The 13576-nt window shown below is 42.6% G+C and overlaps 1 protein-coding gene across 1 annotated transcript in view; it reads left to right on the plus strand.

The window, feature by feature from the left end:
- Positions 1–3054: 3054 nt before the first annotated feature.
- LOC133548901 (cytochrome c oxidase assembly protein COX16 homolog, mitochondrial-like) overlaps positions 3055–13576 on the plus strand; it is an 11042-nt gene continuing 520 nt past the window's right edge. Inside the window, exons 1-4 of the mRNA XM_061893856.1 lie at positions 3055–3211; positions 8993–9070; positions 10470–10538; positions 12061–13576. The exon at positions 12061–13576 is cut by the window's right edge and continues 520 nt beyond it. Coding sequence (XP_061749840.1) covers positions 3152–3211; positions 8993–9070; positions 10470–10538; positions 12061–12165 — 312 coding nt within the window. The 5' untranslated portion in view covers positions 3055–3151 and the 3' untranslated portion in view covers positions 12166–13576. The remainder of the gene's footprint in view (positions 3212–8992; positions 9071–10469; positions 10539–12060) is intronic.

Here is a 13576-nt window from a genome sequence, read left to right on the forward strand (position 1 = left end):
TTATTCCCTTTGGGGTCACGGGGGGCCCTGGTGCCCGTCAGCTACAATCGGGCGGAAGGCGGGGTACACCCTGGACAAGTCGCCACCTCATCACAGGGCCAACACAGATAGACAGACAACATTCACACACTAGGGAACATTTAGTGTTGACAAACCCATATTATAATAAAAATATGAATGGTCTGCTATGACAAGGTGGCGACTTGTCCAGGGTGTACACCGCCTTCAGCCTGATTGTAGCTGAGATAGGCTCCAGCGTCCCCAAAGGGACAAGCGGTAGGAAATGGATGAATGATCTATATGCCATTAAACTTAGACTTAGACCAACTTTAATGATCCACAAGTGAAATACATCCACACAGTAGTTTAGTTACAAGGATGGAAAGGACAATGCAGCCATAAATAGACTAAATATAGCGATAGAAAATATAACTTATATGTAATATTTACATAATATATCTGCAGTATATGTGATATACTGCAGATATATTATGTAAATATCATATATTCCAGTGGTTCTCAAATGGGGGTACTTGAAGGTATGCCAAAGGGTACGTCAGATCTTTTTTTAAATATTCTAAAAATAGCAACAATTCAAAAATCCTTTATATATATATATATATATATATATATATTGAATAATACTTCAAGGAAATATCAGTTCATAAAGTGTAAAAAGAAATGCAACAATGCAATATTCAGTGTTGACAGCTAGATTTTTTGTGGACATGTTCCATAAATATTGATGTTAAAGATTTCTTTTTTTGTGAAGAAATGTTTAGAAGTAAGTTGATGAATCCAGATGGATCTCTATTACAATCCCCAAAGAGGACACTTTAAGTTGATGATTAGACATCTTTATTTATCATTGAATCCCTTGTTTATTTTTCAACAAGTTATTAGTTATTTTTCTATCTTTTTTTCCAAATAGTTCAAAAAAGACCACTACAAATGAGCAATATTTTGCACTGTTATACAATTTAATGAATCAGAAACAGATGACATAGTGCTGTATTTTACTTCTTTATCTCGTTTTTCAACCAAAAATGCTTTGCTCTGATTAGGAGGTACTTGAATTAAAAACATGTTCACAGGGGGTACATCACTGAAAAAAGGTTGAGAACCACTGATGTATACATTATAATAATGACTATGTAGAATATTACAGTATATGTGACAGCTGCAGCATAAACTAGAGCAGGGGTCACCAACACGGGGCCCGCGGGCACCAGGTCGCCCGTAAGGACCAGATGAGTCGCCCGCTGGCCTGTTCTAAAAATAGCTCAAATAGCAGCACTTACCAGTGAGCTGCCTCTATTTTTTAAATTGTATTTATTTACTAGCAAGCTGGTCTCGTTTTGCTGGACATTTTTAATTCTAAGAGAGACAAAACTCAAATAGAATTTGAAAATCCAAGAAAATATTTTAAAGACTTGGTCTTCACTTGTTTAAATAAATTCATTTATTTTTTTACTTTGCTTTTTAGAACTTTCAGAAAGACAATTTTAGAGAAAAAATACCTTAAAAATGATATTAGGATTTTTAAACACATATACCTTTTTACCTTTTAAATTCCTTCCTCTTCTTTCCTGACAATTTAAATCAATGTTCAAGTAAATGTATTTTTTTCATTGTAAAGAATAATAAATACATTTTAATTTAATTCTTTATTTAGCTTCTGTTTTTACAAAGAATATTTGTGAAATATTTCTTCAAACTTATTATGCTTAAAATTCCCCAAAATTCCTCAAATTTTAATCTTATTTCAAAGTCTTTTGAATTTCTTTTAAAATTTTTGCTCTGGAAAATCTGGAAGAAATAATAATTTGTCTTTGTTAGAAATATAGCTTGGTCCAATTTGTTATATATTCTAACAAAGTGCAGATTGGATTTTAACCTATTTAAAACATGTCATCAAAATTCTAAAATTATTCTTAATCAGGAATTTTTTTTTAATGATGTTCCATAAATTCCTTTTTTAATTTTTTTAAAAAGATCTTAATTAGCTAGTTTTTCCTCTTCATTTTTTGGGTTGAATTTTGAATTTCTAAAGAGTGGAAATTGAAGCTAAACTATGTTTCGAAATTTAATTTTCTTTTTTTTTTCATGTTTTTGTACTCTTTCAAACCATTCAATTAAGTGTTTTTTTCATCATTTGTTCTCTGGAAAAAACTTTCTGTAGAAAGAAAAAAAATGTCTGACAGAATGACAAACAGAAATAACCATTTTTTTTAATATTTATCTGTTTCTATATATATTTATTGTGAGAAATCATTAAGCTGATCAGTGTTTCCACAAAGATAAATATCATTAATTATTAATTATAACATAGAGTTAAAAGTAAATTGAGCAAATTGTTATTTTCTGGCAATTTATTGAAGTGTGTATCAAACTGGTAGCCCTTGGCATGAATCAGTACCCAAGAAGTAGCTCTTGCTTTCAAAAAGGTTGCTGACCCCTGCTCTAGAGAGTAAATCCAGCAGAAAAATAGAAAATAGACATTAAAAACAAAGAGAAGTATCTAACATGTCAGATAATAGACAGATATCATCTACATCCGCTTGGGATGGTTTCCTGCTGGCTCCGCTGTGAACGGGACTCTCGCTGCTGTGTTGGATCCGCTTTGGACTGGACTCTTGCGACTGTGTTGGATCCATTGTGGATTGAACTTTCACAGTATCATGTTAGACCCGCTCGACATCCATTGCTTTCCTCCTCTCCAAGGTTCTCATAGTCATCATTGTCACCGATGTCCCACTGGGTGTGAGTTTTCCTTGCCCTTATGTGGGTTCTTCCGAGGATGTCGTAGTCGTAATGGTTTGTGCAGCCCTTTGAGACACTAGTGATTTAGGGCTATATAAGTAAACATTGATTGATTGATTGATTGATACTGCTGTATGGCCAGTGTTTTATACGGCTGGAATGAAGGAGTTCTTGAATCGAATTAATTTAACAGCATAACATTGTTAATTAGGTTTGATCTGCCATTAAGTAACAGGAACCTTCATTGAAAAGGACGGTAGGAACTTTTGTGTTCACGTCGTTGCACTCACTCCGGACTCTTTAACGCCACGGACCGAACCCGGAAAAGCCCCAACTTTAGACATGCTACTTCCGCCCGACTTGCGGCTTTAAGTCGTCATCAAAAGTCATGTTTACTCTGAAAAGTCTGCAGAAGAGCAGGACTTTTAAATACGGAATACCCATGCTCGTAAGTAACTCTCTTAAATGTCACGATGGCGGCGCTGTAGAGTCAAGCTGCTGCAACATTTCACCTTCAAACATCGACATGAAAGAAAGTCATTCTAGTGTTAAATATGTCATTTAGCAGATTGTTGGGAGTCATGCAAGAACTATATTTATTGATTGATTGATACTTTTATTAGTAGATTCCGTACAATTGAGCACTAAATGGTAAAAACCCCAATAAGTTTGTCAACTTGTTTAAGTCGGGGTCCACCTTCATCAATTCATGGTAACGAACTACTCAGCTCCATCCATCCATGTTCTACCGCTTGTCCCTTTAAGGGGGGTTAATAGGCGAGGAGTAGATTTACAGCGAGAAAAGTGCAGATTGGATTTTAGCCTACTTAAAGGCCTACTGAAAGCCACTACTAGCCACCACGCAGTCTGATAGTTTATATATCAATGATGAAATATTAACAATGTCTGATAGTCTGATAGTTTATATATCAATGATGAAATATTAACATTGCAACACATGACAATACGGCCGCTTTAGTTTACTAAATTGCAATTTTCAATTTCCCAGTACTTTTTTTCTTGAAAACGTCGCGTAATGATGACGTGTACGCGTGACGTCACGGGCTGTTATGAATATGAGCGCTGCACACACACACAGCTACAAGTCGTCTGCTTTAACGGCATAATTACACAGTATTTTGGACATCTGTGTTGCTGAATCTTTTGCAATTTGTTCAATTAATCTTGCAGAAGTCAAAGTAGAAAGACGGAGTTGGGAAGCTTTAGCCTTTAGCCACACAAACACACGGTGATTCCTTGTTTAACATTCACGGAGTTGAAACTTTACTATGGATCACAGCGAACATGGATCCTGACTACATGTCAACCAGCAGGTTTCGGTTAGAAAATTGTGGATAAAAAGTCGCTTCTTACCGGAGATCAGCTGAGCTTGTGCCGTCCATACAGCTGCCGTCGACTTCCCTGAGACATTGGCGTCAACACCCGGCCGTGGACACACACCTCCGACTATCAGGTACTATTAAACTCACTAAAACACTAGCAACACAATAGAAAGATAGGGGATTTCCCAGAAGTATCCTAGTAAATGTGTCTAAAAACATATGAATCCGTCTCTATACATTTTTTTTTTTCTAGTCCGTCGCTATCAATATCCTCAAACACGAATCTTTCATCTTCGCTCAAATTAATGGGGAAATTGTCGTTTTCTCAGTCCGAATAGCACTTTTTGTTGGAGGCTCCCATTATAAACAATAATGTAAATATATGAGGAGACATCAACATGTGACGTCATCTTCTGCGACTTCCGGTACAGGCAAGGCTTTTCTCCTGTTGCCAAGTTTATCCTCAATGTTCTCTACTAAATCCTTTCAGCAAAAATATGGCAATATCGCGAAATGATGAAGTATGACACATAGAATGGAGCTGCTATCCCCGTTTAAATAAGAACATCTTATTTCAGTAGGCCTTTAACCTACTTAAAGGCCTACTGAAAGCCACTACTAGCCACCACACAGTCTGATAGTTTATATATCAATGATGAAATATTAACATTGCAACACATGCCAATATGGCCTGTTTTAAGTTTCGCACGAAAGTATCATGCTAAAACGTCGCGGTATGATGCCACATGCGTGTGATGTCACGCATTGTAGAGGACATTTTGTTCCAGCACCGTTCCCAGCTATAAGTCGTCTCTTTCATCACATAATTCCACAATATCATGGACATCTGTGTTGCTGATTTTTTGCATTTGTTCAATGAATAATGGAGACGTCAAAGAAAAAAGCTGTAGGTGGGAAGCGGTGTATTGCGGCCGCCTTTAGCAACACAAACACAGCCGGTGTTTCATTGTTTACATTCCTGAAAGATGACAGTCAAGCTTTACTATGGAACAGAGCGGTCAAGCGAACACGGTTGGATTGGACCACACACACAAAGTACAGTGTATTATGCAGCCATCATTTTGAAAGGTCGTGTTTCAAAGAGGGCCCCTTGCGAAGGGCAGAGATGGGCATCACCACCACCTGTCGACTTGTGCTGAAGAAAGGTGCGGGGCCGACCTTAAGGTTGTACAGGTACCACCATATAATCTCACTAAAACACTAGTAACACAATACGCAGATAAGGGATTTATCCAGAATTATCCTAGTAAATTTGTCTAATAACATCTGAATCGCTCCCACTATATAGTCTTTTTATTTTATTTTTTTTCTACTCCTTCACTCTCACTTTCCTCATCCACGAATCTTTCATCCTCGCTCAAATTAATGGGGAAATCGTCGCTTTCTCAGTCCGACTCGCTTTCGCTGCTGGTGGCCATGATTGTAAACAATGTGAGGATGTGAGGAGCTCCACAACCCGTGATGTCACGCACACATCGTCTGCTACTTCCGGTACAGGCAAGGCTTTTTTATTAGCGACCAAAATTTGCGAACCTTATCGTGGATGTTCTCTACTAAATCCTTTCAGCAAAAATATGGCAATATGGCGAAATGATGAAGTATGACACATAGAATGGACCTGCTATCCCCGTTTAAATAAGAACATCTCATTTCAGTAGGCCTTTAAATAGCAAGGGCAGCACGGTGGTAGAGGGGTTAGTGTGTGTCCCTCACAATATGAAGGTTCTGAATTCAATCCCGGGCTTTGGATCTTTCTGTGTGGAGTGTGCATGTTCTCCCCGTGACTGCATGGGTTCCCTCCAGGTACTCCAGCTTCTTCCCACCCTCAAAGACATGCACCTGTGGATAAGCCCCTCCCACCTCCAAAGACATGCACCTGGGGATAAGCCCCTCCCACCTCCAAAGAAATGCACCTGGGGATAGGCCCCTCCCACCTCCAAAGACATGCACCTGGGGATATGCCCCTCCCACCTCCAAAGACATGCACCTGGGGATAGGCCCCTCCCACCTCCACCTGGGGATAGGTTGATTGGCAAGACTCTCCCACGGCGTGGCGCAGTGGGAGAGTGACCATGCGCAACCCGAGGGTCCCTGGTTCAAATCCCACCTAGTACCAACCTCGTCACGTCCGTTGTGTCCTGAGCAAGACACTTCACCCTTGCTCCTGATGGGTGCTGGTTGGTGCCTTGCATGGCAGCTCCCTCCATCAGTGTGTGAATGTGTGTGTGAATGTGGAAGTAGTGTCAAAGCGCTTTGAGTACCTTGAAGGTAGAAAAGCGCTATACAAGTACAACCCATACAACCCATAAATGGTCCCTAGTGTGTGAATGCTGTCAATCTGTGTTGGCCCTGTGATGAGGTGGAGACTTGTCCAGGGTGTACGCTGCCTTCCGCCCGAATGCAGCTGAGATAGGCTCCAGCGCCCCCCGCAACCCAAAAGGGACAAGCGGTAACAAAATGGATGTATTTAAATAGTGTGGAGCTAACTGGTCTGCAGTGCATGTGCAGTGCCACTTTACTTCTCCTCTTTCCTGTTGCAGTGCATGTGCAGTGCCACTTTACTTGTCCTCTTTCCTGGTGCAGTGCATGTGCAGTGCCACTTTACTTGTCTTATTTCCTGTTGCAGTGCATGTGCAGTGCCACTTTACTTGTCCTCTTTCCTGGTGCAGTGCATGTGCAGTGCCACTTTACTTGTCTTCTTTCCTGTTGCAGTGCATGTGCAGTGCCACTTTACTTGTCCTCTTTCCTGGTGCAGTGCATGTGCAGTGCCACTTTACTTGTCTTCTTTCCTGTTGCAGTGCATGTGCAGTGCCACTTTACTTGTCTTCTTTCCTGATGCAGTGCATGTGCAGTGCCACTTTACTTGTCTTCTTTCCTGTTGCAGTGCATGTGCAGTGCCACTTTACTTCTCCTCTTTCCTGTTGCAGTGCATGTGCAGTGCCACTTTACTTGTCCTCTTTCCTGGTGCAGTGCATGTGCAGTGCCACTTTACTTGTCCTCTTTCCTGGTGCAGTACATGTGCAGTGCCACTTTACTTGTCTTCTTTCCTGATGCAGTGCATGTGCAGTGCCACTTTACTTGTCTTCTTTCCTGGTGCAGTGCATGTGCAGTGCCACTTTACTTGTCCTCTTTCCTGGTGCAGTGCATGTGCAGTGCCACTTTACTTGTCCTCTTTCCTGGTGCAGTGCATGTGCAGTGCCACTTTACTTGTCTTCTTTCCTGTTGCAGTGCATGTGCAGTGCCACTTTACTTGTCTTCTTTCCTGATGCAGTGCATGTGCAGTGCCACTTTACTTGTCTTCTTTCCTGTTGCAGTGCATGTGCAGTGCCACTTTACTTCTCCTCTTTCCTGTTGCAGTGCATGTGCAGTGCCACTTTACTTGTCCTCTTTCCTGGTGCAGTGCATGTGCAGTGCCACTTTACTTGTCCTCTTTCCTGTTGCAGTGCATGTGCAGTGCCACTTTACTTGTCCTCTTTCCTGTTGCAGTGCATGTGCAGTGCCACTTTACTTGTCTTCTTTCCTGGTGCAGTGCATGTGCAGTGCCACTTTACTTGTCTTCTTTCCTGTTGCAGTGCATGTGCAGTGCCACTTTACTTCTCCTCTTTCCTGATGCAGTGCATGTGCAGTGCCACTTTACTTGTCCTATTTCCTGGTGCAGTGCATGTGCAGTGCCACTTTACTTGTCTTCTTTCCTGGTGCAGTGCATGTGCAGTGCCACTTTAATTGTCCTCTTTCCTGGTGCAGTGCATGTGCAGTGCCACTTTACTTGTCTTCTTTCCTGTTGCAGTGCATGTGCAGTGCCACTTTACTTGTCCTCTTTCTTGGTGCAGTGCATGTGCAGTGCCACTTTACTTGTCCTCTTTCCTGGTGCAGTGCATGTGCAGTGCCACTTTACTTGTCTTCTTTCCTGTTGCAGTGCATGTGCAGTGCCACTTTAATTGTCTTCTTTCCTGATGCAGTGCATGTGCAGTGCCACTTTACTTGTCTTCTTTCCTGTTGCAGTGCATGTGCAGTGCCACTTTACTTCTCCTCTTTCCTGTTGCAGTGCATGTGCAGTGCCACTTTACTTGTCCTCTTTCCTGGTGCAGTGCATGTGCAGTGCCACTTTACTTGTCCTCTTTCCTGGTGCAGTGCATGTGCAGTGCCACTTTACTTGTCTTCTTTCCTGATGCAGTGCATGTGCAGTGCCACTTTACTTGTCCTCTTTCCTGGTGCAGTGCATGTGCAGTGCCACTTTACTTGTCTTCTTTCCTGTTGCAGTGCATGTGCAGTGCCACTTTACTTGTCTTCTTTCCTGTTGCAGTGCATGTGCAGTGCCACTTTACTTCTCCTCTTTCCTGATGCAGTGCATGTGCAGTGCCACTTTACTTCTCCTCTTTCCTGTTGCAGTGCATGTGCAGTGCCACTTTACTTGTCTTCTTTCCTGTTGCAGTGCATGTGCAGTGCCACTTTACTTGACTTCTTTCCTGTTGCAGTGCATGTGCAGTGCCACTTTACTTGTCCTCTTTCCTGTTGCAGTGCATGTGCAGTGCCACTTTAATTCTCCTCTTTCCTGTTGCAGTGCATGTGCAGTGCCACTTTACTTCTCTTTCCCGATTACCCCTCCAGTGACTTTAAAGAAACTTGAATCCTTTTCGCTAATTGAATGGTTCAAACAGCCAAAAACAACACAAGCTCTGGCCATTTGTCATTGAGAGAGACACAATGTTCTGAGAAGAGACACTCACTGGACCTCCACTTTGAGCCTTTGCACAGCTAATGAGAAGGACGTGACTGCAATGAATTGAATACTAATGATATATTAATATATTATGGCACCTTCATGAATATTGGTCATTTATTTTAGCAAATGTGTTTTATTTCAGCTGCTGGTGGTCGGAGGTTCTTTTGGCCTGCGGGAGTTTACGCAGATTCGATATGATGCCCAGAAGATCAATAGAAAGGTGTGCCAATGTTGAACCTTTAAAAGGGAACTGTACTTTTTAAAAACAAAAATGCACATCATTTCAATCCCTAAGTAAGACAAGAACACTTTTTTCATTTTAGTGCATTCTGAGTTGTAAATTATGGATAGTACACAGTGGCCAGATAGTCAAACCTCAGGTTCAGGAGGAACAGTGTGGTTTTGGTCCTGGTGGTGGAACTGTGGACCAGCTCTACACTCTGGGCAGGGTTCTTGAGGGTGCATGGGAGTTTGCCCAACCAGTCTACATGTGCTTTGTGGACTTGGAGAAGGCCTTCGACCGTGTCCCTCGGGAAGTCCTGTGGGGAGTGCTCAGAGAGTATGGGGTATGGGACTGTCTTATTGTGGCGGTCCACTTCCTGTATGATCAGTGCCAGAGCTTGGTCCGCATTGCTGGCAGTAAGTCGGTCACGTTTCCAGTGAGGGTTGGACTCCGCCAAGGCTGTCCTTTGTCACCCATTCTGTTCAGAACTTTTATGGACAGAATTTCTAGGCACAGTCAAGGTGTTGAGGGGTTCCGGTTTGGTGGCTGCAGGATTAGGTCTCTGCTTTTTGCAGATGATGTGGTCCTGATGGCTTCATCTGACCGGGAACTTCAGCTCAGCCGAGTGTGAAGCGACCGGGATGAGAATCAGCACCTCAAAGTCCGAGTCCATGGTTCTTGCCCGGAAAAGGGTGGAGTGCCATCTCCGGGTTGGGGAGGAGACCCTGCCCCAAGTGGAGGAGTTCAAGTACCTGGGAGTCTTGTTCACGAGTGAGGGAAGAGTGGATCGTGAGATCGACAGGCGGATCGGTGCGGCGTCTTCAGTAATGCGGATGCTGTACCGATCCGTTGTGGTGAAGAAGGAACTGAGCCGGAAGGCAAAGCTCTCAATTTACCGGTCGATCTACGTTCCCATCCTCACCTATGGTCATGAGCTTTGGGTCATGACCGAAAGGACAAGATCACGGGTACAAGCGGCCCAAATGAGTTTGGGTCCCTCCCTTAGAGATAGGGTGAGAAGCTCTGCTATCCGGGAGGAACTCAAAGTAAAGCCGCTGCTCCTCCACATGGAGAGGAGCCAGATGAGGTGGTTCGGGTATCTGGTCAGGATGCCACCTGAACACCATCCTAGGGAGGTGTTTAGGGCACGTCCAACCGCTAGGAGGCCACGGGGAAGACCCAGGACACGTTGGGAAGACTATGTCTCCCGGCTGGCCTGGGAACACCTCGGGATCCCCGGGAAGAGCTAGACGAAGTGGCTGGGGAGAGGGAAGTCTGGGCTTCCCTGCTTAGGCTGCTGCCCCCGCGTCAGTCCGTAATAGTACCTCAGGTGTGTCTAATAATAATAACAATGACAACAGTGTGTTGATGAGACTTGATGTTGTTGTGGTCTCAGTTGGATCCTTCACTGGAGGCCCGAGTGAGTAAGCAGGACCAGTCGCGTGTCTTGGAGAATGAGTATGAGGTGAGTACACGCGACACGTACACTACATATTATTCCACCTACAAGAAAGTTTCACAAAAAGGTACACGCAAAAACTATGAAAAAGAGAAACCTCTTCACTAAAAGTTGCACCCTAGCGACCTCTACTGGTAGTTGGGATGAAAGTATTCAAGCTTTCACTTCCAGTGTGAGTCAGGCTCTCCAGAGCAGGGTTAGGGAACATGTGGCTCTAGAGCCAGATGTGGCTCTTTTCATGACAGCATCTGGCTCTCAGATAAATCTTAGCTGACATTGCTTAACGTGATATGTCGTGAATAATTCTGCCGGTAGTCACAAAAATCACCACCTGTCAAGCTGACAGCAAAGCCATGCAAGTCGCATTAAAGCTAAGAAGTATTTTAGTTGTTATTGGTTAGCTTCAGAATAGCAATGTTATTAAAAAGAATAAAAGACCTATTATCATCTAAAAATGTTGGTCTTACTTCAAAATGCACGCATTTAGTTGTATTCAGTGTTAAAAAATATTATACGGCTGTCACAGAAATACATTTTGAAATATTTGGCTTTCATGGCTCTCACGGCCAAAAATGTTCCCGACCCCTGCTTTCGAGTCTAGAGTCTAGAGTCTAGAGTCTAGGGCAGGCCCATTCACCTGGCGGCCCGCTGGCTGAACATCACCTGATTGGGCTTGATGGAACCATTTCAACTAGGGCTCCTTGTTGCAGTACTGCTGCCAACCCGCAGGGGGCAACAGTGAGGAATGTGTCATGATAAAACAGCAAAAAAACAAAATAAAGTTCGCCAAATAGACCATACTTGCCAACCTTGAGACCTCCAAATTCGGGAGCTGGGGGTTTGGTGGTAGCGGGGGGTGTATATTGTAGCATCCCAATCCAATCCACTTTATATATATAGCACATTTAAACAACAATTACGTTTCCAAAGTGCTGCACAGCCATGTTAAAAACAATTGTAAATAAATAAATAAAATAAAATAAAAAAAGAGAGTTAGTGCTGCAAGGGGTTCTGGGTATTTGCTATCTTGTGTTTATGTTGTGTTACGGTGCGTATGTTCTCCCGAAATGTGTTTGTCATTCTTGTTTGGTGTGGGTTGACAGTGTGGCACATATTTGTAACAGTGTTGGCGGTGTTTATACGGCCACCCTCAGTGTGACCTGTATGGCTGTTGACCAAGTATGCCTTGCATTCACTTGTGTGTGTGTGTGTGTGTGTGTGTGTGTTAAAGCCGTAGATATTATGTGATTGGGCCGGCACGCATTCACAGAGATTCCTAATGCTGATACTTGATGAAAAAATTCAGTAATTGATTTTTTTTTTAAATACATTTTTCACATACTGCTCAAAAGTTTGCAGACACTTCCTGTTCAATGAGACAATGTCCCCAAACCTTTGACTGGTAGAAAGTAGGACTTACTTATTGAATCCAATCAAACATCAATCAGTGGGGGGACTGGGGTGGGCTCCAGCAAGCGTGTCTGACCAACCCTGTTTCCTGTCGGCCGGCCTTCTTTTGTCCATGCAGAAGATGAAGGGGGCCAATTTGGACGAGTGGAAGAACATCCGGGGCCCTCGGCCCTGGGAGAACTCCAAGGATTTCCAGGAGCAGCAGCGCAAGACGCAAAGATAGGATCCCACAAACCAAGACCTGAGGACTCATTCCTGGACTCCTGACGGACATTCTCTGAGGACGCTCTGGGGGACAACATTTGTAGGACACAAATGGTAAATAACTAAAGATTAGGGATATCCCGATCCAGGTTTTTGCACTTCCGATCCGATACCGATACCGGCTGATACTGGCCTAGCCGAGCATGTATTAAAGTTCAAAGTTATTTAGCCTACTTTGTTGTCAGATTCATGCTGAAAAGGATTTTAGTACTCTTGATAACAACTAGCCAGCTGAGTTTGAATAATACACAATAGTTGGTATTCAAGGATAAACACAAAATATCAAAAATTATACATGACAAACAGAAATGGCATCATTAAACAGTAAAAAAGTGAACAGTATAAAGTGCAAATAATGCTGTAAACATTAAAAAAAAGCAAAACACAAACAACCTGAGTGGGATAAAATATCTATAACTCAGTATCAATACTTGCTCTTGAACAAGTGTAAACTTTAAAAAAAAATAAAAATCTACACTCTCCCTTCAATTGTTTGCCACAGTCGGGGGGGGGGGCAAACAATTGAAGTCCAAGCATAATGGGGAGATTCTTTCTAACATAGGCGGGCACTTCAAGATGCTCAGGTGTCAGCCTGCTCCTGTGGTCATCAATGATGAGTGCTAAAAAGTCTCTCACTCTCAAAAGTCATTAAAATGTCTTACAACTTTACCACCACGCTTGACTTTACTATGGCATGTTTTGCACTCCACCTCTTCATCTCATTCGTTTTGTAGGATAAAATAATCCCACACAGCTGACATTTTTACCATAACTTTTAATTCACACGGCCGTCTGGACGGTTAGAACGCAGACCTGTGGATGTTTTGAAGGTGTGCTGGAAAATGCCGAACGGAGTTTAGGGAGCAGCAGAAGAGTGGAATGTATTATTTAAATTGGTGCGTGGAAAAACACGGACCGGAGTTGTTTTTTTTTAAAACTGGATCTGGATCGGCATTTTCTCATGCCTTGCCAATACGCATTTTTTGGCAAATATCAGATCGGATCGGACAACCCTACTAGAGATAAAAGTAGATACATCAGCGTCTACCTGGTGGCTATCTTAGGAAGAGTTACTTTTATATTGTAAATACATCTTATCATGCTTATTACTTTCATGCACTTTAATTTATTGTCAATCCAGAAACATGTGCTTTTAATTAGAGGTTTCCTGGTACAATATCAATAAATGTCTGATATCCACAACAAAAAAACAAGTATATCGTACACCGTGTAGAATGTCTGATGCCAGCTGTCCTGCAGCGTGTTGACTTGCTGGCCAGGCAGTCCATCTTTTCTTCCACTGTAGTCAAGTCTTTTACAGAAAATAAATATGGTAGCCAACAATCTACTTGGAGCTAACGGCTGCACAA

Source organism: Nerophis ophidion, linkage group LG03 (genome assembly GCF_033978795.1).
Source record: "Nerophis ophidion isolate RoL-2023_Sa linkage group LG03, RoL_Noph_v1.0, whole genome shotgun sequence".
Lineage (NCBI taxonomy): Eukaryota > Metazoa > Chordata > Actinopteri > Syngnathiformes > Syngnathidae > Nerophis > Nerophis ophidion.